This window comes from Chroicocephalus ridibundus, chromosome 2 (genome assembly GCF_963924245.1).
Source record: "Chroicocephalus ridibundus chromosome 2, bChrRid1.1, whole genome shotgun sequence".
Lineage (NCBI taxonomy): Eukaryota > Metazoa > Chordata > Aves > Charadriiformes > Laridae > Chroicocephalus > Chroicocephalus ridibundus.
Genome location: NC_086285.1, coordinates 80,367,209 through 80,395,154, shown reverse-complemented (window position 1 = coordinate 80,395,154; position 27,946 = coordinate 80,367,209). Strand labels below are relative to the sequence as shown.

General features: G+C 44.4%; 1 protein-coding gene across 14 annotated transcripts in view; it reads right to left on the bottom strand.

Annotated features, from left to right (window-relative positions):
• Positions 1-12,706: 12,706 nt before the first annotated feature.
• Positions 12,707-27,946, bottom strand: part of RNF152 (ring finger protein 152) — a 55,840-nt gene continuing 40,600 nt past the window's right edge. For 9 of the 14 annotated variants that reach the window (XM_063326070.1, XM_063326067.1, XM_063326072.1 and 6 more), the window contains one exon: positions 12,707-24,468. In XM_063326070.1, coding sequence (XP_063182140.1) covers positions 23,662-24,273 — 612 coding nt within the window. In that variant the 5' untranslated portion in view covers positions 24,274-24,468 and the 3' untranslated portion in view covers positions 12,707-23,661. The other 5 variants (XM_063326071.1, XM_063326075.1, XM_063326076.1 and 2 more) reach the window with 3 other exon arrangements.

Below are 27,946 nucleotides of genomic sequence, written 5' to 3'. Positions count from 1 at the left end.
AATGAGCACATTATATTCATTAACCACAGGACAATGATGCCTCAAGGTTAGTGCCCAAGGTCCAGGAGTTTAGAATTTAGGTGACAGCAAATGCACAAGCCATGAAAAAGACCACACTCGTTTAAACACTGTTTAACATGCTGCCAACGTCTGCGCAGCAGGAATGATGGCATTATGTCTAAATCCTGTGATAACATCCACATCTGAAACTGAGATCCTACATTTAAATGATAAGACAGCAACGAAAGTTATAGACTGCATGACAAAGCAGCATCCGCAATCTCAGTCCTAAACTCTGAGCTGATGAGAGAGGGACCTGAATGCTAAAGGAACGAGGAGTGTATCTATCACTTTTACATCCTACATTCATGACACAGAGGGAAGATACTACATCTGAACAAATAATACAGAATGATCCTGATCTCTGAATACTTTGTAATTGAAAGGAGTGAGCATAATACATTCACAGAGATGAAGACCACAAAAAGCAGTTATTAATTGATCCAGCACAGCTCCCTGTATTTTAGAAGTGATTAATGCTCATCTACTTTGTCTTGTACTGGAACCAGTACCTTGTGCTTGAAGTACACTTTCCAAAGAGGTGATATGAACGTCAGGAGGATTGGGGGGGGGCTGGAGAAATCTGTGGTGTTTTTGTTATGTTGCTGCACAGAGCTCCTAGTTCAAAATCTGTGCTTTATTTCCCGTCTCCACTGGTGTAATTTTAGCTTCAAGCTACAAGATCATGTCACACGCTTGTCTAGACCTCATTACTCTCTCTCCTTGAAGGAACTTCTGCACTGTAAACCCATCACCTCTTGATTCTCATTGCTGATAAAATAAACTGAGATACTTAAGTCTTGTTTCAACAGCAGATTCCCAAGCCCTCAAAAAACATTCACTCTCACTTCCTTTATGTTTCCACTTTAGTTTTCAAAAATCCTTTTGAAACGGCAGACACCAGAAGACTCTAACAATCTCACTGTGGCCAGACATGGCATAGGACACAAATTAGTCCCTAATCAGTAAATTAGTCACAAATGTTATACATATTTTACCACTCCTAAAGTAAAAATAACTCCTTCTTCCTTTCTCTCCCTCCTCCTCTCTCCTTCCTCACCTGCTTTGAAAGAGGTTCTAATTTCCGAATTCCAGTGGTTTTGCAAGACTAGTACTCCACTCCACCAAAGCCTGTTTATACCTTTAACTATAACTTACTAAAGCCAAAAAAGTCCCAATTTTTAACAGTGTTAAGACAGTACAAATTTGACACCTGTTTCACCTGTGTTTGTTAGCCATTTCCACTCCCACCTTTCACTTTTTTCTATAACAGAACAAACTTTGCTCTTTATCAGCCAATTGTATTACTCTGGACTTATATTCATATCACTGAACTGTTGCAGGTGCTAGGAAAGCTCACGAGCTTTTCTCATCACACTTCTAAGGACAGTTTTCAAATCGATCTCAAATTTAAACTCCTTTTCCTGAATATTACACTAAAAAATAAAATGTCACAAGCTGGGATGTTCTGCACATCAGCAGTAACTATTGTATGTAATAAAGGACTTTATTATGATATCTATTGAGACTCATTATCTCCCAAAATAAATTCTTAGCCCTCACAGTAATATTTTGCAGCTCTATGAATCTTAGGCTTGACTGAGGCCTTGATTGCATGGATACAGAATATGACTGAAATTAAAAGAAAGCTGAGTAAATCTGGAAAAACAGACAGCACACTGGGGCAATATTTTCACATTAATACATGTAAGACAAAAATCAGACTGATCTTTGGTTGTTCCCCTTTGGTGATATGCATCCAAAATAGCCAAGTGTCTGGATTTGGAATATTGATCTGAGTGAACAACAAAGAATTTAGATAATAATGTTAAATTTATAAGTTGAATTCTACCATGGAGGAGTGAATTTTCCCATTAATTTTAATGATCTGAATAATGCACAATTGGAACTTCTTGAAACAGCAAAATTAGAGTGGCAGAATTCTCATGATTTACGTTTCCAGTGTCCAGCTCATCCCCCTCTTTTCATACCTGAATACCACCTCTGTTCTTATGGTTTGATTTTGTGGGGGGTTTTTTTTGTGAAAGTTGTCTGTAGAAAACTGTTCTTTTCAAAAATCTCCCTCACAGGCCTAAAAACTGAAGCTGGTACACCCCATGCAACAGAAAGAAGACAAGACGTAATATCAGTGAGAAGAGAGACTTTGGAGAAGCAGCTGACCCCCCTCAAGACCAAAAGCTCCTTGCCATTTTCTACTGACTTTGCTAAGCAGGACAAAGCAATGCAGATATAAGAGCTCATTTATAATGTCATCCTCCAGGTCAGTCTCAGACAAACAGTGCAAAGCAAAAGCACTTTTCTGTTCAATGAATCACGTTGTGGGTTTTGAATATGGAATGCGAATGAGCTTGTTGCTGAGGGAGAGCAATGGGCAGGAGCCTGAAGTGTCAACAAATGGAGAAGTAGGCATGAAAAATGAGGTTGTTTGCGAGCCTGGTGAATGGAGGATGAATGGTCAGCAGGATGAGAACGAACAAAAGTGAGAGATCACTTGGCAAAGAAGTGGCGTTATTTTCTACAAAAAGCCAAGATGAATATCTGAAGAGCAATCTACTCTATCTTCCCCCCAACAATCACAAACTAGGTGGGCTTAAATTATTAAGTTGCAGAAAGATGCATCTAAGGCCAATATTACTATGGGGAGAGGGTGAAACTGCCACCATTTTGGGCTAGCCAAGGTGAAACGCTAATGGGCAGACATCTCAAGGGCTTGGAGGCTCAGAGGTTTCTGAAAATAGGATCCATTTAACGCTTCCCAGACAGAGCACCAAAACAATGAGGCTTTGTTGCTGCTGACAGACAGAAACAATCAATCAGGGATAAAGGAACAAACATGAACAAAGCAAAGCTCTCCTTTCCACAAAGAAAGCTATTTTTAAGTGCAGAATTCAACATGACTGGCATACAGACAGATTTCAGTAGATGAGTGCATGAACAAATGTGCACATGCAGGTAGCCACTCTGATCCTGGAGGAATTTCCCTCTCACTTCACTAAGAGCAGAAATGGACACTAAAGACTAATTCTGGGGCCTGAATTCTTCCAATTCGCTGAGCAGCTGCATTGATTTGACCTGTGAAGTACGGTGCTGCTGGAGGTGAGAAATGATATCATCATCCAGCCCCGAGGATTTTGTGAACCCATCTGACTCTGAAAGAGCCAAAGAGATAAACATTTTCCAAGCTCTGACCATACAACTGACCCTCGTAAAGCTGTCAGTGCAGAAGACTGACAGACAGCACTTGAAAGGTCATAAAATCAATACACAGAAAGTCAGCTCACGGAAAAGCTAATAGGAGAGTAACTGCCCTTTGGCTCAAAACAGGAGAGAAAGGTACACATCCCTGATGGTTTCTAGGTGGCAGCTTCTCTGCTGCTTTGAAAGGCCAGAGAGGCGTCTTTGTTTTTCTACATCCAGCTTATTTTCGCAATCAGCCCTATCTGCAGACACCGTAACAAGAACAGCTCTTAAATCTGGAAGTAAACACTATCTCTCCTGGATGATTTACAAGTAAGGAATGAGAGAGGTGCTATCTGATCCTCGAGCTCTCTGGATGGGCCGTAAGCGTAGCTCCTCTGTGCGAACTACAAAAGGAGCAGAGCTCGGATGCCTGTGGCTGAAAACAAGCTGTGCAGCTCCAGCTGGGGCAGGGGCAAAATGGAGAAGCCTGGTGTTTGTTCACTCCCCCCCCCACAGGCATGCATGCTTTCAGGATTCTGCCCAAACCCTTCCAAGGAACAGCTGCATAGAACTTTTCCTATTGACAGTCTCTGTTCTGGGAAATATCAGTGGAAGGAAGCCCATCCCCTAGCTCACAGGTTTTTTCCAGTCTGGACCTGGACTGTTTTCCACGGTGGCCAAAACTCCACAGGGAGGATTACCTTGGAAATGATGTATTTTCTTCTCCTGCATGAGGTGGCAACCATAAGCACATAAAAATGAACTGTCAGACTGTGGGTGAGGGGAAAAAAGCGAAAGACCCACAGAGAGGATAACAAAAGATCAGGGAATCATGGAATTTCAGAGTTGGAAGGGACCTCTAGAGATCATCTAGTCCAACTCCCCTGCTAGAGCAGGATTGCCTAAAGCACATCCCTCAGGGCTGCATCCAGACAGGTCTTGAAAGTCTCCAGAGAAAGGGACTCCACAACCTCCCTGGGCAGCCTGTTCCAGTGCTCCGTCACCCTCACTGGAAAGAAGTTTTTGGGTGTATTTGATCAGAACTTCCTGTGTTTCAGCTTGTGCCTGTTACTCTTTGTCCTGTTACTGGGAACCACTGAAGAGAGTCTGGCTCCATCCTCCTTAAACCCACCCTTTAGATACTTGTAAACATTAATCAGGTCCCCCCTCAGCCTTCTCTTCTCCAGGCTAAAGAGTCCCAGCTCTTTCAGCCTTTCCTCATAAGGGAGATGCTCCAATCCCTCAATCATCCTTGTTGCCCTACGCTGGACTCTCTCCAGTAGTTCCCTGTCTCTCTTGAACTGGGGAGCCACTTTACTTGCTACATAGTAAGAAATTCCAGCAATTCAGTTCAGGTTACATGCACATGTGCTTAATGCAAGGGGCATTTACTCCAGTGCCCTTTTCCCAGCCTCCCTGCCTAATTTCTTTTACCTGGTAAGACCCGCAGCATAAGGTCTCCCACAGAACATTTTGCACATTTTCAGCATCCAGCTCCAAGTTACGCAACTTACCAGGACATACAAATTATCGCTCTGCAATGTTTCCAGTGTTCTTGAGGGGTTATGGACTGTAAGTGTGAAAACGCAGTGCTCTAGCAGCAGCTCTACTTTGGAGAAGCTTGAGACAAAGAAGTCCAAGAAGTGTTGCAACAAAAAAGGAAGGTCCCATTAATCAACAGAACAACCAGAAATGGGCAAGAGTCTCACTTGCATTCAGCTGCCAGTGAAAACACACTGGAAACTACCCCAGTTGCTCTGTTAACTGGGTAATGGCTTCAGGACTGTCGGCTTGTGTTTGCTTCCCTCAAATACTTAAAGGAGTGGCAGCAAAAGCAACCATCTTGAGAATGCAGTGGCAACAAATCCATTTTTATATTTTGAATTAAAAATAAAAAATTCTAAAAGAAAAAAAAAAATCAATAAGCAAGAAGAAACCAGCTCCATTGATTCCCAGTTCACTATACTTTTGGCCTTCACGTACCTCTGAATAATTTCCTGATGACTGCTGTGCAAAAAAGTATGGTTGAGAATACACTGGGGTACTCACAGACAGTATGTGGTTTATGATAAAGTCCACCCAGGTCTGTTCTGAAGCATTCCTCCAGTTTTTTCACATGGATGTTTTACATCAGTGTATAATACAGATCAATTTACATTGGACATTCGCATCAAATTATTTGCAAGATGAGAGAGACAAGGAGATGGTCTTTTAACATGAGAGTACTGGTATCTAGTAATTTGGAGTCACATCACATGAGAAGGTACATATGCATGTGGGCATGCAGGAAAGAGTGAAAGAGCAGAGAGAGAACGCTCCTTGCAAAACTGAAAATCTCTGTGTCGAGGTGAGTTGCATTGAAAATCTCCAGACTTATTATTATTTTAGATGAAAGGTTTTTGCAAGCTTTTCCCTATGAGTTTTTTATAACCTTACAAAACCATATTCCATGCTCCCGAGGCTTCTCAGGGAATGCCATGGGAAATTTTACAACGTATATATCATTAAAGATAAATACACACATATATATATGCACACACACACATATACATGTGTGTATATATACACATGTACATTTATAAAATATGCTTCCGCTTGCACTATTTCTGAATTTACACATAGATTTTGGATAAGCGTGAAGGAACACCTGACTTTTTTTTTTTAATTTCACACAAACACTTTTGAGGAATAATTGCTATTAATAAACTTATGCAATTCTGACATGAAACCTCCATCATACTTGCTGTTTGACTAAAACCATACAGGCATACAAGAGGAACAGTTCAGTTACACTGATACTACATTACCAACATAAAGGACAAACCCACGTTGGTCTGAAATTTTTTACTTTTGTTTGCCTTTGACTTTATCAAGCATTAAATAGTTTTCAAAGCAATGAAGGGGTTGTTTTAATTACATTAATACACAGGTTTGATTTTGATACATCAATATACAACTCAATTTTGTAGCGGTTTTCATATAAACCACATTCTGAAGTGTCTTGCTGCATTAAATAATGCATGCCAATATTTTAAACAAGTTTTAAGCAGTTCATTTTGAATTCAGCCATGTATTCTCAAGTGATCAAGGTCAGAGCCTTCATTTAAAAACAAGACCTGAACATATTTTTAAAGAGGTATTTTAAGACAGTTGCTGCACAAGGTCTGCAGAAGGTGTAATCTGGAGGGTTGGGAGGTGTTTGGTTTTTTCTTTTAGTCTTGCAGAAGCAGCCTATGCTGCATCTCAAAAAACTCAGCATTATAAAACTTAAAGGTAGCAGGGACCATGTAGCCTAATCCCATCTCACTTCCTAGTTTTACACAAATATCCTGATGCTACAGGTGTGTGTCACTCCTCCAAAAGCCAAATTATAGGGCACCTGTGCAAAGCAAGAAAGAGGTACCATCTCCGCCTGATGGCTCTGCACTGTCTGAGCCTGTTTGGCAGCTGTGTGCAGGTGACCCCAGCAGCTGAACCTCCCTGCCCATAAAAAGATAGAACACCAACACCCATTTGACCCTGGAGAGAAATTTTCTTGCTGCCCCCAGCTTTGTTGATTACCATGGCCCCAAGCACGCGAGCAGGGCGCGGTCACCCCGCATCTCAGAGGACGCTCAGCGCCAGCAGCGAGCTGCTCCATTCAATATTCTGCCTACAAGCACTGAAAAATGCCATGGGTTTATCCGTGAGGTCAAAAACCAGTGCTGCTATTGGCTATTACTATTGTCCCTGCCCAAGGCGGGGGTGGAACTAGATGATCTTTAATGTCCCTTCCAACCCAAACCATTCTATGAGTCTATCAGCTTCCCTGCTGTGGTCAGGTGCCTGCATACACTAATGAATTCACCTCTCGACCTCCAAACAGGCCAGAAGAAGTTGTTGAAATCTTCACCCTCCCCTCAGAACTGGCTCTCAACATAGGCAAAGTATTAATTTTTTTAGGGCAGCAGATCATCAACCACAGGAAAACACCTACAGCCTGATTTCCTACTTTGCTTCTACCAGACTCCTGATAAACCAAGCCAGCTGCTGGGGAGGAAGAGGATGAGGACAGGAACCTGACACAGGGCTACTGCACCCGCAGTTGTCTCCACCTCCCTTTGCCTTGGCTGTAGCGCGCCCAACACTCCAGCCCTGCCCAAACACACTGACGGCAGACATAGGACTTCCCAGTTCTGGGAGGAAAGATAAACAAGAGCCTGCCTTGCATGGCGTGGCAGGAGGCTAAGACAAGAGCTGCCGCGGGGGGTGGGGGCGGGCGACCCACGCCTAAAGGAAAGCCAGGCATTGGGAAGGGAGGCTGTTCTCAGATCCAACACCAAGATGGTCCCGGGGCAACAGCACATCAAGGAGAGTAGCCAAAGCAGGGCTGCCTCCCTCAGAGGGGAGCTGTGAGATAGGACAAGGCTGGGGGCATCTGACCAAGGGGTAGGTGTGGTTTCACCCATGAAGACAGACAAAGCTAGAGGAGCCACGTCATCAGCCGTTGCCCCAGCAAAACCAGCCGTGACAGGAGGGGATTTGGTCTTGCTGGGGTGCCACCGCTCTGCTGCGCACCTGTGCGACGCAGCCTTGGGACTGGGTGTCTGCCTGCAGGCTGCCTTCAGCAACCCCATGACAAAGGGGATCTGTGTTAATTTAATAGCAAGCAACCAGTTTGATTTCAACAAGGTCCCTTTCATGACATCCCAGGGGAATCTGGCCTTGTTTCAGGCTACATTTTGCTTATTCTAGCTCTTCCTGGAGAAGGAACTCCTAACTAAGCCATTGTAAATTTGTTTTCTTTCCTAGGTACATTAGTACTTCAAACCCAGACGAAGACAACAGTAAGTTAAGTATAGCCTTACAATTTAACAGCTGAACTCCACCCAAGTGCTTTTATTTTACTGTTCTTCTCAGACCTTATCCGTCCCTCGGTCTCTGTGTAGACTTTTCTCTTACCAATATTTGAGTACCCACAAAAGAAAAAAAAAAAAAAAGAAAAAGCAAACAAAACAAACATAATTGGAGACAAGAATCTCAGGGTGTAAGTAGAGGAAAACAATTTTAGATAAGTGCTTGGTACAGTGTGCTAATCTGCTGTTCAGTAATACTTACTCATGCTGAGAGTATTTTACTCACCATTAGCCCCAGCGCTTCAAGCACCTCTGCTTACAAGGCCTCTTGCTCCGCGAGAATAGAGGTGGCAGAACCAGGGCTTCATGATTTATCCACCCTCCTCATAGAGCCACCACAAAAAGCTACACAAGCTGCATTGTTCCCCTTATGTAGGCACGACTGGGACTGGTCAAAAGTGATACATGGGTGCAATTAACGTGCCCATCTGCACCTGTGACCAATTAATTAGGCTGGGGATACAGCTGAGCTGAACAGTAGCTTGGGAGCTGCTTGCATGTCACAGACAATTGTTCTGGCTTTCTAACCAGGGCAGCAATGGATGAAAACATCGGTTTGTTTACTTGTTTACTTATTTGTGTGATTTGTTTCCCCTGAATATGTCTTAAATTACAGCCCCTTTTTTTATTTTATTTTATTTTTAGTTCTTCCTAAATACAGGTAGGACGTGCAGCTGGCTCACTGACTCTGAAGGAGATGTCTCATTTGTTGAAGTCTGGGGATTCTGGTCTGTCCTGGACACATCAGACTTGGTGACAACACCAAGTATTAGACGCCTCAGCAGCAAGAGCTGTATATAAGGCTGATGAAAGGCTCAAATTAATTCATATGAGTTAGGAGACTTGATATTCTGTGGTAAAAGATAGTGTCAGACTGAAAACCACTGCATATTCATTGTCAGTCATGCCACTGTATTTATTCTACTAATACGTTTTTCAGACATGCCAGGGAACACAACCAACACCCTTCTACTCAGTAAGGTTTCCCAAAGGATTAACTTAACCCATTGCGTTTTGCAATCAGCCCCTGCCCTGGCAGCCTTCCGACTGCTGCTCCGCAGCTCTCAGCCCGTGACAGCCGATAGAAACACATAGTGAAAAAAGAATTTAAGTAAGCGGCAATCCCGGATGAGGGTAGCGCTGGCAGCAATCTGTGTTGACTAAACCCAGCTCAGGGTGTGCATTCGCCTAACGCTGACAGCAAAGCAAATCAGCTGGTCAGTACTATGCCTTCCAGTTAGGACTTTGCAAGCTCATTTGCCACCGCTCCTCTGCCCTGTTTGCTTCATTCCCCTCTTCCCTAGTGCCATAGACAGCCTTACGCCACACCTTCAAATGCAGACTGTGCCGCCTAAAATACCAACGAAACACCCCAGCCTTACGGCTCCTACCATAGGGTCAACTCTCACATGCGCCCATTTGAAGGGGCAGAGGGAACTCACTCTTAACGTGGCCACCAGGGAAATGACTAAGGGGCTCTTGGCGGGTGAATTGTTACAAAATCATCATCAAAGCCCAAGGAAAGAAGAGAGGAAAGCGATGAGCAGCATCAAGGTTAGGAAGGCTGTGTTCACGCATTAAACACACAAAGCAATATACTCACCTGGGTGAAGCTTAAAAATGCCAGAGATAACAAACAGCAGGCAGCAAATCAGTCCTTCAGAGAGCAAGAGAAACTTTTGAAAAGCAGTCATTAATTTGGCTACCGTAATGAATTCCTCTGTGGTGAAAGCAACAACCCACTTCACTGCTTCACAGATTCATTGCCTAGGAGGCCATGAGGAACACTGTAATAATTTAACCTGTCTTCCTGCATAAGACTTCAGCTACCAGCAATTTTTTATAATGCCTTCAGCTGGCGGTAAAGGGGTGGCTTTGATGAGACAACATCTTTCATACATTTGCGTGCAGCTGTTGCTTCACTCATGAGGAGTCTCCTCCCAGCTCCCCACACAGGCAATGGAGAGAGAGAACGCCCAGCAGCAGAAGGGCTACAAATGGCCCCATTTCGCTTTACTTTCGTACTCAGAAAAGTCAGGAAACATCACACCCAAAGGCACACTCAGCAGAGCACACCTGCACCGCAGGCTCTCCCTACGCACCCCGTGCAAGGACTGTCACACAAGCAGCTGAGCGGGTTACTGCCCGATGGATGCTCATCCACGTTATGCGGTGCCATCGACGACTCCCGCATTGTAAACCCAGCCCTTGACTGCAGCCGCATCGCCTCGGGCAGGCACAAGGGCAGGATTCAGGGGACTCTGGATCTCCTAATGGTTGTCAACCCCCAGGTACACCTAGGTCAGTCTTTTTATTTCTTCCTGCCTTGTCGTTCTCCATCTGTTTGAAGTAGTAACTGCTGAAACACAATTTCTGCTCCCCAGATGTGTTTTTAGTGCTTAGAGCTCTTTAAGCTATTCTAGTTAGCCTGATAACATAAGAAAAGCTTTTACTCACTGAAGTAATGCATCAAGTCTTTGAACAAATCTCCCTTATGTGAGACTTACACCACTAAAAACATCAGATTCTCTTTTTTTTCAGCTTTACTGAGAAGCCTTATTTGGCATTACTGAATTTAAAGACACTGAAAATGTCCATTATGCCTGTCTGCTGATGGCATAGGGGAAGAAAAACCGTTGCTATTTGAGAATGTTTCCATCTAGCCTGGGAATTAATGGCTGTACTGGATCCTGAGATTTCCTCATCTGTTAAACAGACTGGGATCTACTGAATCATCAGTATTTCATGCCACATTATAAGTCTCCCTCAGGCTTTTTCTCCCTTAACCACTTGAATTTTTCACTGGTGAAATTGCCTCTTTCACCCTCTACCTGTTCGGTTTGGCTAAGAGCTTTCCCGACTCTCAGTAAAGTTTTCTCTCTCCTCCATAGATCACATCTCCTGTACTCTCTCAGTACTCCAAGTGGCATAACTAAGGCAAATTCAGGGCAATCGGCATCTGCCTGTATCTAGTTTTGATGTAGGCTACTCTTATTGCAGGCTTGAAGAAGAGGAGCTGGTGGGCACAAAACCTCATGTTTTTTTCCTCAGTTTATCGCTTCACCCAATAAGACATGTTACCTCACTTGACAAACCTAATTTAGACTCAGTTCATCCCAACTAAAACAACCATATTTACTAAGCTATTATAAATGTCAGAGCACTGTATGGTTTTGCCTTGCTTTTGATACTAAAAAGCAATCAAACACACCATTACCAGGCATTTCCCTTTGATGACACTCCTCTACAGTCCTGCCAATTGGTATTTGTCCCATCACAGTGAAATTGGGTGACCCAAGCTTAATTGCTTAAAGTCTCTAAATGCAAAACGATGTCATAAAAGTTGTGTCATGGCACTACTAATGAAGAGATTCGGCCTCCGGCGACTGCAAAACTCCGCTTGCCCTAGGCTGTATACAGGCAACCAGCACCACGGTAATTCTCCACTCAAGGCTGAAATACATGTATAGAATGCTAGAAGGGGCTGCATTTCAAAAGAAAAGGAATTACATGAAGAGAAGGAAAAATAAAATCTAATTTCCTGTGCGCTGCTGTCTCACTGTTCACTGCAAGCTCCCATTTAAGTTTTTCTTCTGCTTGAGTCATTTATTGGGGAGCATCTCCCGTGTGGTTTTTCTAACGTCTAACAAGATTCAAGTCGACGCTGCAGCTTTTTCATATGTTTGGCACATACGGGATCTGTCTGTCTTCCCTTTACTCTTCTACCCACACACCATCAAAACAGAAATTTAATTATCTTTTAGATGGCTAACACTGTGTTAAATTTGGTTTGAAAGGTCAGTGGAAAGGGACACACAGATGCAGAGCATGAGACTACATGTCTCATTGCCATAGGAAACCAGGCTTAAAAATGGAAGATTTACAAGGAAAATGAGCTGCACTTTTGCTCACAGCAATACACTAACTTGAAACACCGGAGATCACTGAATATAAAAAATTATCTGTATTTATTGGTCCTCACTCTGGGTGTTGTAAATCCTGAAGTCATTGGATTTACATTCATTAATACCAGTAGCCCATTAATTTCACATTTATAAGGATGTGTGTCAGTTAAGGAGGTAAGAGACTATCTCTAGACCTACACACTTGAGCGTAGACATGGCTGTGCATGAGCACGTGTACACTCAGGTATCACAGAGCATCCACGGGGAAATGTCACAACAGTTCCCGTCCCAAAGGACAGAGATTTGCACCCAAGTCAAGGCGAAAGTTGTATCAAACTGGCAAAGGTAAAGTTGCCCAGGGAAAGAAGGGGAGTGGCCCCCATTCATTTTTCTCCCTCTCTTTCACAAGATCATAAAAGTGGCTTTCTGATGGACCACTTGAAAGTCACCTCCACGTATCTGAAACTTGGCTGAGGATCTCAGTCTTCCTTTATTACTGCGCAACTCTATTAAAGCTCTCAGTGGAACTGATGAGTGAATGTCCCAGCCAATTTTACTTTTTTGTATTAAAAAAGAAAAGCACACACTAGTCTATTGAAAATCATTTTGAAGAATTTTAATCATAGCAAATGTGTCTGAACAGTTCTCATAAAATCAGCGCTTCCACATATACAAAGGACAAGACTCCAGAGATTTGACTACAAAAATACCACGTATTAAAACACCTTCTAGGAGAGACAAAGCAAGCAAAGAATGCTTCTCCAGACATTGAGATTTATTGACAGCACTCTGATTTCACCTTTATAAAGTCAATATTTGGCAAGGGTTTGACACGGTGGCTCAGCAGCTCATGTATCGGTAGTGGCTGCTTAGCCCTTCACATGAAAAGAAGGGGGAAGTCATCTAAAACCAAGTCATATGTGTGCTTGCTTCCGAAACACGTAGAGGACTTTTGTTCACAGCCCCTGAGCAGTGCCAGCCTGCTTGTTTAGCTAGAATATAATTAACAAGGGGTAGGGAGGGAGCCTAGGGAGGGCAAGGGACCATGTAAAACAGAGTGTACAACAAGGAGCAGAGATGGTGATAGAGCTGTAGGAGAGCCATGTAATACCGGCGTGCCTGAGGCTAGACTCAACCTTCCAGCTTCTGGTGCAGCTATTAATGAGCCTGAAAGTCCAGAGGGGGAGGGAGGAGGGCATTGGCACTACCTGGCAGAGGGAAGCCTTTCTGCCTTCGATTCTTAAAACAAGAGCCAAACCTTCCTTCATTCATTTCTTGTTTTAATTAATGTGCTAAGTGCATGAGTGCGTACACTCGTCTTCAACATTGGCACTGAGATAGGGAACTAGCTCGCACTTCAGAGCTGGGCTGAGGATGCTTCTGCTGACATAAAGATTATTCAGTATTTTTCCTTTGCCTTTTTGTTTTAACACCTGTCAAAGTTTATTTGCCTTTACCAAAAAAAAAGAAAGAAAAAAAAACAAACCAAAACAAAAAACCAATCAAGCATCCCTACTCCTCCCTATCTCTCCTGTTATACAGAAACCTTTGCTAATAGGGATAGTGCAAAGTCAGGCCCCGTGGGATGGGTTTTTCAGGTCTGCTTTAGACGACAGCTCACTTGTAATGCCTTTGGAGCAATTAGGGATACTGTAGCTGAAGTAATCTAAACTGATACCAACTACAAGTAGCTCGAAATACATGGTGGGAAGCTGACAAGCTGCTTCCCTCGAGAATACGAGCGCGTGTGCAGCGCCGGTCCTGGCCTCCCCGCTGCGTCCCCGTGCCACACCAGCCCGCTGCTCTCCCACCACGGGGAGTGCAGCTGGGGGGGTCCCCTCCTTGTGAGGGCTGCCGCTGCTCCCTCTTTGCTTTCCAGCAACCACCGACCGTGTCTGCTGGCTCCTGGGACTTAAAAATGTTTTTCCCCTCAGAGGTCCTCTGCTCAGCAAGGTTTAGTCTCCAAAACAGGAAGCCTATGGGGATTCATTTGGAGCACCGCTGAAATTCAGGGGCACCTCTGCTTTCTCTTGACAGAGTTTAAATAGATACGGAACAGATGGTATAAACGTGGCCTGAATGAAGAACAGATTTACTTTTCTTTCTATTTTTCCTCATGCCTGTTTTTGTTTTTCCAAAACTATTATAAGCAAAATGAGAGTGGGGGAGCAGGGGGAAGGATGAGAAAGACTGTTCAGAGCCTACCACAAAAGAGCATCTAAGCAGCACATTAACCTTCAGCTCCGTGACAGACACAGCGCCCTGCCACGAGGCAGCCTACTTTGGGACCACCTTTCTCACCTGAAGGACATGTTCTCCAGTTTGCAGGATACCGGGTGGCCAGGAGAGCTCTACGGTTGTGACGACTTAGACAGCTGAAGGAATCTTACAGAAAGGTTCTCGCATTTATTTTAAACCTTAAAAGTTATATCTACAGCACAGGAACCAGAAGACCCCCATGCTCTAACCAGAGATGTTACGTCGGACCGTTCCAGCAAGGAGAGTATTCAGTGTGTCCTTGCAGGGCCATCGTTTCAACAGAGATTTGTGGCGGGTCACATCCATGTTTCCACACCCACCCCGGGACACCTCCTCCCCTTGGGCCACCGAGCAAACGCGTGGGAGGGGCAGACTGTGCCAGGACAATTTAACCAAAGTCCCATCTTCCTTTGGCAAAAGTTGGGTCACTGACCCAATCAAGGATTTAACAATCTCTTAAGGAGATGGGTAATTTGCCCTCAAAATTGTTAAGTATCTCCTTATCAAAGGCTGGCTGCTTTAGATCTATAAAATGAGGACTGCCACTAACTATAGGACATACGACAGAGATCGTCAGAGGCCAAGTCCACTAACGGCTTTAAACGAGGCATAAGATCTGAGTTTGATCTCGGAGAACTGACAGTCACAACTAATTCCTCGTATAGTGCTCTGTGTGCTCCGCATCCAGAAAGTCCAGGCTCTGCACATTTCAGCAGGCTTTCGAAACTTAATAGGCAGCACGTGACATTTCATTAAGATTTTGGTGCTGTTGCAGTTTTCAGCTGCTAGGAGGTTTATGAGGTATTACACAACAGAAGCACATACATACATTTTAAAACTCAGCAGACCTAATCTGAGCATTGAATATGGATTTTCTTCCTCCTTATCTCCCTCCCCCACCAAAGGAAGTGGAATCGCAAAATTAATGTCACTGATACACTGAACAAAAAAAAACAAGAACAAAAAAAAAAGCTGTTAATGAATGATCTTATCTTAAAAATCATATTGTGCAAATAATTTCTAGTATCTGAGTTGTTTTCTCATGTTTTTCTATTGCTTTTTTTCCAAAATCTTAGGATTATAGTAAAGAAACAATAATCCAAAATACTTATTTAAAGAGGACCTATGATAATAACAGCAGACAAAGAGGTATTGCAAATAAGAATCTGTATGGAGCCCTGGAGATGTTCCTGCTTCTGTGGAGAATTTTTTAACCATTTTCATCACTGAAAACGCAGTAGAAATTTGCAGTCGCCCACATATACAAAGGTAAGTTTCTCCTTGCAAATCTGCAGGGACACAGGATGGCCAAACACCGGGCTGAAGAAGAGGAAACAGGAGATAAGGAGCAGGCTGGTAAGGAAGCAGTACAAAGTGCTTTTTAAGCTTCTTGTTATAAAGGACAAAAGAAAGAACCCGAACCCAAAGATGCCAGGCATCAGCAATAACACACGCAGACGGTATCTAAGGTATTAAAAAATATCCTCATTTATCCACTCCTCCTGACAACATTTCTCTCGATCCCAGGGGTTTGCTGGAGTTGCTGCGCGCTTGTTCTGCCTGGATGGCTGCCGAAAGACATGCGGTGTTGCAGGTCTTTGTTTATCACAAAGCCGCGCTCCTTGCTGGTAACATTTTACAACTCTTATCACGCTGTTCAATCCAGCTACAACTGTCCAAATCTTGTCTTCTCTAAACCAGAGGAGGTCAGAAAGGAAAAGAAAGAACGCTCTTGTGTATCCATTGCGGTTAGCCAGTTTAGCAAATACAATCATTAAGCAGGGATTCGGTTTTATCAACCTGTAGGTTTAGCAAATCCCTCAGCATTTCAGCACAGCAGGAAAGAAGCGATTAGAATTCAATTTATTTCTCCTGAGTTTTTTAAATCATCATTACCCTGGATTCCTAGGGTGGGTTTTGGTGCGGGTTTGAACTGCAAGCTTTTCTTTTTTCCACCGTGAGTAAAAAATTCTCAGCTCTGTACGATAAGCAATTTAAAACAGGAGTTATAGAAATACAGGTTTCTACACTCAAGTGCTTCAAAACAGCTGCGTTGGGGTATTACTGAGCCTCTCCTAGTCAATATGCTTCCAGATTTCAAAATTAAACCTTCCCCAAAGCAAAGCTTATTACTTCAAATGGTCATTAAGAATTGTGCAGACTAGCCAAGTATCAAGAAACAAACACCTAAGTGTAAAGTCCGTCTCTATTCAAGAAAGTATTTAATCATCTGTGACCGAATCCCTTCATCTTCCTCAGATTTAATGCTTTAGTGCTGTCTCCGTTAGCGTATTTTCCTGAATCCTGTCCCAAATATTTAAATACATTCCCTAAGCAAATCTTTGAGAAACATCTGTGACCATTATTCCAAATAATTTAAGCAAGAAATTATTCATTTGCAGTTCAATCAGCAAATTGGCCATGCCTGGGAGCTGAGCTCCCTTTTATGCTCGTAGTCAGCCACGCGCATCTACCCCAGGGCATGCTGCTTTGAAAGATCCACCACCGTTCTTAAATACTTCAAAGTGAGATCACACTCTTTACAATGTCAACCTGAATTCACACCATCTTGCAGGGGAAGATTTTTTTTTCAGATCGTGAGGTAGATGCAGATTTCTCTCAAGCAGATGCAAACCCCAACAATTCAGACCAAGTCAGTGCACGCTGGCACCTATAGGGCAGCGCTTCCAAAACTGATCAGCACGGTGACGATCCACACACATCTTCCTGTAATTTTAAGATAGGCAAGTAAATAACCTTCAGCCTGAAACTACTCAGTTTTCTCATTTCTTTTATTTACTCCATCTTGAAAAACAAGCCAGAAAGCTACAAACCCCTAACCTAATCTTACTGTTTGAGTGCAATAGCTGTACCAAATAGACACTTCTTTTGTTTTCAGCTTCTCAGATCTTATAGATTCAATAAATCCTGTCTTTAGCTGTTTGGCATTACCAATGTTGTCAACTTCATTATTTGTCCTGGAAGATGGACACCCGTTTTCATACGTTCAGTCAATACATATGCAAACAAAACAAGTTTTTATTTTAAGCAATGTGACACATTTGCACACACCAAGAATTCAAGACTTTGCTTTTTCATCCCAGCTTCTTACCACTAAATTCCTGTTCAGCTTGTGTCCGAATCCTGAGCTTCAGTGATGATTTGGCACCCTCAAAAATTTCTGCACACCCATCAAGTTTTTCAGTTAGGTGGAAAACTGCACTTTTGAAATAGGCAGCTTCCCAACTCAAAGGTGTTCAAGGAAAAGCAAGACCTGGAGTTTTGCTGCCATTCTCGAGGTACAATTTGGCAGAAATTACATATGCAGGCCACTGCAAACCATTCCCACTAGATGTTTTTGCACATACAGATCTGAATTTCCAGGCTACTGCCTAATCATTTGCTCCTTTCCAGGTGTCCTTCTCTTTCTGCACCCTTTCTTCTCTCTTTCAAATCAGTTCAGGCCAAGTCTGTGTGTTGCCTTCAAGCTTTCAGGAGTGCTTAATGCAGCTGCGTTTCGAAAAGACCTCCACTTGAACTTACAGACCCCTGATAAACTAAAAGCCCAGGCCATCTGGCTGTTCCCTTTTGGGTGGACATCCCAGCCTGGAGGCACAGAGTAATGATGTGGCTCCTCACCTGAAGCCCAGACGAGATGTCACCTGTGGAGCAGCCAAGTCCCACACACCAGCAGTAGGTCATTTGCAGGAGACAGATCAGGACAGGGGAGGCAGCAACTCATCTCACATGAAATCCAGGTAGTGATACCACGACTTCGTGCTACTGAGCTATCTCACCACCTCATCATTCCAGCACCATAAAGCACAGGACCTTCCTGAGATACAAGACCTTGAGGCCCTTTTACTAATCCACTTGGCCTCTCTCTGCTCCTTGTGAGCATGTGCTGTTGACATACCAACCCCGTGCATTGAAATACGAACCTGTGCTCCTATCTATGTATAGGGGCTCCATGCATGCCCCCGAGTCCCCATTCCATCCCCATGCTTCGGTGCTTCAGTGTGACATAGATGAGGAGAGTGAAAACAGACTTGTGTAGATCTGAAGGGAACTGTGGGATGGATAGGGGGGGATAGGAAATAGTTTTTTCTGGTTGTAGATCTTACCTAGTCCCTCAGAATTGGCTCTGATGTTCAGGACCATGCTTAGCACAAAAATTACAGGAATTGTTTAGAACTAAAATAAAAATGTATTGAAGCATAAGGAAATGCTTGAAAAAACACATTTTCTGAACGTTTATTAAGTACTAAATTTCACTGAACTTGGAAGGTAATTTTTCTCATTAGAGATGCTCAGGGCAACTTAAGAAATGTCTGTATAATTGCTCAACTTGAGGATGAAGCAAGCAGCTTTGCTTGTTGACACGAGCATGCAAGAGGTAAAGTGACAAAGAGAAAGAACACAACAGCCCCAGCTGTCAGGCCTATGGACAGTGTACCGCACCAGAAAGGTCACGAACATGCTGTAAATCCGTTGCAGCATTTCCAGATAATCTTGCCCTGCTGAAGCTCTTGCATGAAAACCTTTGCCTTCGGGGCCAGCAGATCCTCCAACAGCCTCCCAGATGATGCCAGGACTCATTTGCTGCCATGTACCTTCTCCTTCCTTCCCTCCCTGCGCCGGCTCCATCCACCCACAGAAAATGTCTGGAAAAAACAAATCTCAAGGCACATTTTCTGTGCAACAAGGATAAGGAACATTTCGACACCAACGTTTACTTCAGAGATGTTCACTTGACACGTGAATGTCTCCTGCAGTACCCACCCAAGTGTCTTGTTGTTCCTGGGGAGGAGGGGGGCTGTTACCTGTGGACGGTGAGTACGGCCCCTCTCTCTGACTGGGAGGAGGCAACATCCTCCACTACGTGCCATTGCTCTGAGAAGATCCAGGGAACACAGAGGCTTGGAGCAGCTTACACAGCGCCAAGAGCTTTTGATAGCAGGACACCTACAGAAGACCTCAAATCATGTATGAATCGTTTGGTTTTGGTTTATCCCTGTTGTGAATGTTATAAAACCAGTGCAACATCAGCCCTCTCTGCTCCAGAAACGCATCTGCAGTATCGGAAAGGTTGGCTGCCCAGGGCTCCAGCAACAATAACGTGAGTGGTAAGGCAGGCTTGAGGGGATGAGGGAGCCGGCGTGCGAGTCTGTACTATCCATGCTTAAGTCAAGGCCAATAATCCCTCACTTCCATAAGCAAAAACTTCACTTAAAACTTTTAAGTCATCTGATTAAAACAGAAAAAAGAAAAAAAAAATCTGTTGTATGGCTCTAGTCATCAGCTATAATTCTGCATCCAAGGTAATTAAAACATAAAAAACCTTTTACTCTTTACCACAACCCACACTTAACACTTTGCCTTAAAATGCAGAGAGACAAATTTCAGCCACCCCCTCCTAAAATGCAGAGCAATTCTGCCAAACTTCCTTCCACGCTCTTCATTTGATGGTAAAGTAACAGAGGTACCATAATTCACTTGATATCATTCTTTTCCTGCTAATGTTTTATTCAGACTGAGCTTCATTGATAAAGATGAAACTTCGGACTCATGATTGCTCCATGTTTACAAAACATCCAGGCTCCTTTACATCTTGGTTAAGCATGAACAATCACCGAACACACAACTCCCTAAAAAAAACCCGCATACCAAAATTGCATATTTTGAATTTTTTGAAATTCACTAAACAAAATTTCACAGAGTGAACCCTAAAGCCTGTTTGCCAGGAAAGCACAAGCCAAAAATGGAAGTTGGGACCCTCCAGGAAAAAAACAAAGCTGGACCCCAATGCATACATCCTTCCCATTAAACAAGCAAATAAATACACATTCATACAGAGTAATTTGTTCTAAAAATGCAGGTGCTTGAGTAATTACCCACAAGTTTTAGTGTAAATTTTGGTTGCCCAAACAGTACTAGAGTCACAATAAGTTTCCTTCTTTTTTTTTTTTGGTGGAACTGGGCAGTGATTTCTTACTGGACACCAGAGAACAAAAACTAGACAAGAACCTGATGATTTTGACACAAGTCATCATCTGTTTCTCCACAGAGAAAAAACACAAAGACGAGGCTGTTTTTTAAAAAATTAAATAATAAAAAAAAAATTTAGAGGTGTATATAGCAGCTTCACTTGTTAATGCCAGGTATTGGACCAAGGAACGGGACAGACTGCACTGCATTTTTAAAGTAGTATGACTATCAGCGTACTTGAGAAACATTTTAACACTGTACATTACAACAAACTATTTAGTTCACTTCTACACAAGTCAGCAAAAAAGCTAGGTGATCCGACTTGATATGGCAGCTGCAAATTTAAAATGATAGTCACAGTCTAAAGCCAGAACAAAAACATCTCCAGAACTCCTATTTATAAGAAAGGAACGAACGTATGCACCACACGCGCACGCAGAACAAAATCTTGAGGTTTTACTTATTGCTCTTACACAAGGCTGTGAGCAGGCAAATGTCTGGATCAGAAATTAGGTCAAACATGCATTTCCGCAGGCACGAAAAGTACGGAAATTCATATTAACGAAACAATGTGCCGTGTTACGTAATACAGGATGGTATTCCGCTAATATAATACTTACGTCATTAATACCGGATAAACTCCAGGTCTGCCTGTTGCATAATGCGTTATGCAGTGTGGTATTTTAACCTAATTTCTGATTTCACTTCTGTACTGTGCCCTCCGTGTAGGGCCAATGAGGGGTGGTTTTCAAGACAGCTGTTCTCTGCCAACACCAGAGAAACCTCAAGAGCTTCGGTCGGGCAGGTACAGGCAGGGGGAGGTTAATGTTATCAGCACTGGATCTCCAGGACCTGCTCTTTGACTGCCTGGGGATTTTGTGCAGTCATCGACAACTCAGATAAACAAACGCAGAAGTTGGTGCAAAATCCACCAGTGCCTTGTCCTCAAAGCATCTTCCAGCTATGCTCTACGCCCCCGGTACACTCAGCAATCGCTACAGGGGATAAGGCAGTAGAGGGTCGAGTCCTGTATCTGGTCACTTCCTCAAGAGTCTTATAAAGGCAAGGGGTTTTTTTTGTGAACTGGCTTTCCTTTACACAAGAAGCAGCATAGCGCAGATAGCAGGAGAAATATGGTTACCTACCGGCAACAAGAGACTTGGACGTTCACAAGACAACGTTTTGGAATACCTGCTGTTCCCTACTGCAACCAAATTAAACATGCTGCGGAGAGGTGTGCATGTAATTACAATACTCTTAAGTCAGGTTCAAGGCATACTGCACATGGGCCTTGCACGAAAAAGGCATTGAATGTGTTATCTGAGGAAATTTTTTTATTATTTTTTTTGCTGTGCTATGCATACATATGACAGTAGATAAAAATCAGCACAATGGTTCCTCTCCGTACATGACCCAGTAACAATTAAGCACCTTATATGCTATTCTTTAGTTAACAGGAATCAAGGAAGAAAACAGTGGTTTGGGAACAGGGCTAGGAAGAAATCCAGCATGAAGTTAGAGGTATGTTCCTAACAGAAGTCCTAGCTGAGAATGTTTATTGTGAACCAGCAACTGGATTTTGTGACATAACCAGCAAACCATCGACGTCTACAGGGCCAATTTGGGCACTGCATAGTCAAAATTTATGTTCTCCGGTGTTATATGGCATTGAGCAATCTCCAGTAAATTATTAGAAAGGGCAGCAGGTAAGATGACAAGCGGAGGTCACGCTTCAAGGAGGTTACGCTTTGTACTTGCAAAAAGAACCCGTGCAAATCAATAGCTTTTTCTGTCTTATTAAAGGTCTGTCATGTGCCCCTTGATCCAATCCCTAAATCTCACACAAATTTCAGCTTTCAGACTTGCCAAATACCCAAATTCACACTGAGCTCTATTTTACTTACGAGCAGCACTACTAAAGCCAGTGGGACTGCCTAGAGCAAGGCGCTACTGCAGTAAAGGCTGAGGAATTGGGCTCTTTCCAAGAAGGGAACTGCAAATGACTGGGGTTCATGACACTCAGGTGGAGGGAGACACCAGCTGTGTTTTTCTCCAATCTGTCCTTACAAACACCAACATTTATAAGGCTGGAATGTGGGAAAAGGCTCCATTATGGTCAGACAGACATTTTGATACGAGGACAGCCACAGTGGTTTAGGAGGGGTAGCCCACCCACTAGAGGGTTAGGTTGGCCTCGGTTCTCCTCCCAGCTATGTCACTGCCTCTTACTAGATGATTGCACATAAGGGTCCTTGGTCTCAGTTGGGATGGTGAGGCTTCCTTAGAGCAACTTCTGCGTTACACCATTCATGGATGCACAGTGGCATCCCCCAGGAAAGAGGGGGGCAAAATAGGTCTAAATTCTTTAAAAACAATCAAGAAAACCCAACCTCTAGAAAAAGATAAAGAACAATTTTCTATCACATCCTTGCAGGAAGGAGTCCTAGGACCTCTCATGACCCATTTCTTCACTGATGACTATAAAGGCCAGGTCATCAGAAAGCCCTGCTGCCAGATCAGAGGTAAAACAGCATGTCCAGTGTTTGCTGTTCAAAGCCATCCTTTGCATGAAGGCCGTTAGGCAGAAGTGTTTGGCTGCATTTTCAGGTATTCCTCCCAGCCCACTTTGCTTCCCTGCTCAGAAGCTCCTTCAAATAAAAGATGCTGGAAGTGCCACTTCCCTGTAGCTGAAAAAAATGGGGAAAAACAGAGAGGCAAAAAACACACGCCACGGAACAAAATGAATTGCTTGTAAAATGCTTCCTTTTAAAAACTACTGTACAACTTCCTAACTTGGTTTAATTACTGTGCAGTTTAAAACATACAAAATGCCTTAGCAGCTAAATGATTTCTTGGTTTTACAAGTCTGTCTCCCTCCCCGCATTAAAAAATAATGCATGTGTGGACCGGTATTGAACACCTTGTACAGAGTCGCGCACCAATTCTCCTTTTAATTCTACATGGAGCAGTTTTGATTTTAATCTACTGTGTTTAGAGAAGAGCTCATACCATATACTTCACAGTATAACCAGCTACATAGATGTCTTAAATCTCGTAACACGATAAAAAAAATCACTGTAAGTTGCAGTCCCTTTGATAAATGATTATGGTGACGCATGCAGTCCTCCTCGGTGCCACTGCCGCCAGACACGGGACGTGATTTTCTCCGCACGCTGCCAAGCGGCCTGATGCCACCCCAGCGGGGCCCATGGCCGGCCGGTGCGCCGCTGCCCCCGTGCACAGCGTTCTGCAGTCATTGGGCAAAGCTGCGGCGAATTGTCTCCCTCGACCCCACCACCACCACCACCGACCCGACCCAACCCCCCGAGGGAGCACACACACCCCTCCCCGCCTCAGCCGCAGGAGATCACCGTGAAGCGCTTGGAAATGCACGACATGTTGTGGAGGACAATGCCCAGGAGAAAGACCAGGACGCAGGCCACCAGGATCACAGTGCAAACCCCCGACCAGGTGGAGCTTTTCACAACGCCTCTCCGGTCCGGCTCCTCCGCTCCCCCCTCGGCGGGGAGGCCGCCCTGCAGCGGCTGCTGCTCCGCCGGGATCGTCACCACCGCCAGGGACTTCTGCTGGCTGCCGGGCAGGAGGCGGCAGCCGATGTCTCCCGGTAGAAGCGCCCTCTCCTTGGAGAGGGGCAAGGGGAGCATGTAGCACCCATTGCTGGGGAGTTTGATGAAGACCGGGGTGTGCTCCGAGGTGTGGGGGATGGCAATGACGGCGATCACCTCGGGGTCATCGGGCAGCTGCGACACAGAGTACCCCGGTGGCAGCTTGGTGATCCCGCGGCACCAGGGGCACCGCAGGTCCTTCTGGCTGGTCCTCATCTGCTGCAGGCACACCGAGCAGCAAGTGTGCTTGCAGTCCAGAAGCTTGGGCCGCCGGCGGGGGCTGTAGTAGTTGAAACAAATCTGGCACTCCAGCAGAGAGTCCTGGGACAGGGTCTCCATGGCGGCCGGCACAGGGAGGCACAGCGGCCCTCGCAAGGAGCCTCACCCCGGCGCCCCGCAGGCAAGGGGCAGCGCCCGTCTTCCAAATACTTCTCCTCAGGGCAGTGCCCGCCTTCCCGACACTTCTCCTCAGGGCAATGGCGGGCAGCAGCTAGGGAGAGCTGAGGAGAACCTCCGGCCTGAACCTTTCAGTACCTGAGACAAAACAGAAAAATGTGAAGGAACAGGTTAGTTACAGGAACCAGTGGGAATAAAAAAGCCCAGTTAAGGGGGAATGAAAACTAGCACTGGCCTCGTAATCTGGCAGGAGAAACAAATTTGTGACCCTTAACAAGAAAGCATCTTCCCACTGCCTTCACTAAACTGCCCAGCGGCAAACCTTGAGGTCACCCATCACTAGATCTCCCTTTTTTTCTTTTTTTTTTTTTTCAAAACCGCTACCAACCCACCAGTCTGCCACTCACAGTTATATTTATACCCGTAACAGGGGAGGCTGCAGTTCACTAAGCAGTTCCTTCGGCATCTACCTCCTGTCATATTCTCACGACTTTTCAGCCCTTCCTGCACCTTAACAATTGTTCTCATTTAATCCTTTAAACCCCTGAGGATTTTTAGCTATTTGGCTCAATGCTAAGTCTGTGTGAAAGGTGGGGGGAAAGAAAAAATATGTTTAAACGGGTGCATTTGCACAGGCCCCTGCACTTATGCCTGTGCATGAATGAGCAACCAAGTAACTAGACTGAAACACCCACATTTGCACACAACGAAAAGGAATGGCATGGTTTTCAGTCCAATTAACTGTTTGCCTGGTGACACGAGCAGCTTGTTGAACGTGGCCCTCTGAAACATACGCCTTCTCAGTGATGAAAACTTTACCGGAGACAAAAGGCCCAGGACCATGGAAAACCATGGAGAACAATCTGTTCCTGCACTGAATTAAAGGCAAATTGTTACTAACCTTCTTCTACACTATTCGTTATAAAGGGATTCTTTGCATTTCCCCACGTATTTCTTACAGCTATGGGGAAAAAAGCAGCTGTGTTTACTTCCACAGCGAGTTGTTTGGCTTTGTTTGATTTTGGTCACTCCAACGCATCATAAATATGGAGAGGGTGACATTTTTACAGCTCTTTGCATTGCCTTCCCCGCTGTATTTAAGAAGTATCAGTTTGAATTTGCATCCAGAGAATACAATAAAGAAAACTCAAAATATTTGCACGATGACATTTGATATTCTTTTATTGCACTGTGACCCCCAAAAGAGAATTAACGCCAGAGGACCGCAGCTGTCAGAGGACTTTTTCCATTCCATACAATTATTTCATACAATCATACAATCATCTAGATTGGAAGGGACCTTTAAGATCTGAGTCCAACCACCAACCTAACACTGCCAAGTCCACCACTAAAACATGTCCCCCAGCACCACGTCTACTTGTCCTTTAAATAACTAACTCCAGGGATGGCGATTCTACCACTTCCTTGGGAAGCCTGCTAGATTGCCTGCCAACCCTTTGGGTGAAGAAGTTTTTCCTGATATCCATCCTAAACCGCCCCTGGCATGATTTGAGGCCATTTCCTCTTGTCCTGTCACTTGCTACTTGGGGGAAGAGACCAACACCCACCTCACTACAACATCCTTGTTGGGAGAGGTTGTGGAAGTAGTTGTAGAGAGCGGTAAGGTGGAGCCTCCTTTTCTCCAGACTGAATAACCTCAGTTCCCTCAGCCGCTCCTCATCAGACGTGTTCTCTAGACCCTTCACCAGCTTTGTTGCCCTTCTCTGGACGTGCTCCAGCACCTCAATGTCTTTCTTGTAATGAGGGGCCCAAAACTGCACACAGTATTTGAGGTGCGGCCTCACCAGTGCCGCATCCAAGAGGACAATCACTTCACCAGCCCTGCTGGCCACACTGTTCCTGATACAGGCCAGAATTTCTTGCGCTTCCCTCCCAATCATAGCAACGAGGTTGCAACATACTAATCGATCTGTGACGTCCATAAACCAGAAATAACATAGTTCCAGAAGAGAAAGCAGGTACAGACGTGGGGTTGCAATGTGGGACAGCCCCCTGCACCACACTGTCCCGTGTCCTGCTTCTGGCTGTTGCCGGTATTTGAATAGGGGAAACAAAATACACGTCATCTCTTCAGATGCCAATGACTGAGATATCACTGACACTGGCAGAACTGGCCCTGCTGCTGATTTTGTAACAGCAGCGGATTTTGGCTCAGCAGGCACTTCAACAAACACACAGTGACAACCCTGACTCAGGAGGGAGCTGGGGCAGTTATGAAGGCAGGAGCTTGTGAAACACGGGCAATAGATGGCTGCAGGGGGAAACGGCACGTGCCAGCCGCCCAAACGGCACTTTGGGGATGCTTTGCCTGAACGTGGCACAGAGGCCACTGCTGGGAGAGACTCCCACCAGCATGAAGCCAGCACAGGTCCGTGTGGCGCCTGCTCTACACCAGTGTTACACATGGCGTTAAAACAAATACTCTGTGTGGAGAGGGAGCCTAGCACTGCCAGGCAGGGGGCTTTGCATTCACCGCCCGCATGCGGGCCACGCTGAGGGAAAACGGAAGAAAATGAGTAGAGATTTTATGTTCTTTATCCTCTCCTTCCCGTTACCATCTCCACATCCCTAGGGTACAGGCAGGCACAATGGAAGACTGTCAGAAAGGGTCATTAGAAGACTGGCATGCAGCTGAGAGAGAAAAATAGGGCAATTCCCAGCTGAAAAACATTAAGAGACAAAGGCCAGATTAGAAATTAGTTATAGGAACTCAGGAAGGGATCACTGAAGCCATTAGATCCAGTTTTCAGCAACAAGCAACCCAGCAGTTCTGTATTTTGCACAGAAGTATGCATACAAAATCTTCAGTTACGCACTGCCCAAGCCAAACTTGAGCTCAGACATCACAAGACGCAACTCTGATCTGCTGTAACTACAAACCTACCAAAAAACCTCAAGTATAACACTACTACAGTATTATTACTGAGAAAAAGCATTAATGCCTGGAAATTCAGATGGTAAGGCTTATGTTTAAAAATAGAGTGTAAGTACTCCTTGTGCAGATGTACATCAGCATCTCTGCATAGAAGCTCTGCCCTCCACATTTTGGATGTCAGTGAACTGACTGGTGAAGTTCTCTGACCTCATTTAGCTGTCACCTACAAACATCTCCATTTACGGTGCTAAAGGTAAACCAGTTTCTATTGATGTGAATGTGATTGGGATCATGATCATTTTTCTGACCTCATATCCTTGTCCAGGAGTCATATACGTATAGTCGTGCGCTATCAAGCCCCTCATCCCTGTCCCAGTGACATCCTTACAGTAGAAGACTAGGAGAGAATGAGATGAGGTATTCGGTACTGAAGAATAAAACAAGAGTCACCTCCAGGCAAACAGTGTGCTAAGGAAAAAGAAGAAAATCCATCCCAACAAGAAGATCTTGGCTGGTTCGAATGCTAAGTAATGCTGTGAAGCACTTCTCCATGAAGTCAAAGTTTTAAAGCATTGGTGCAATCTAAAAGAAGAAAAAGGAAAAGAGTAGAGCCAAATTAAAAAGTTAAGATAGGGCTTACCACCTAGATGACATACATTGTCCAGATATGTGCAGATATATTTGCAGAAGCTGTAAACACACTGACATCCCCATTTTGAC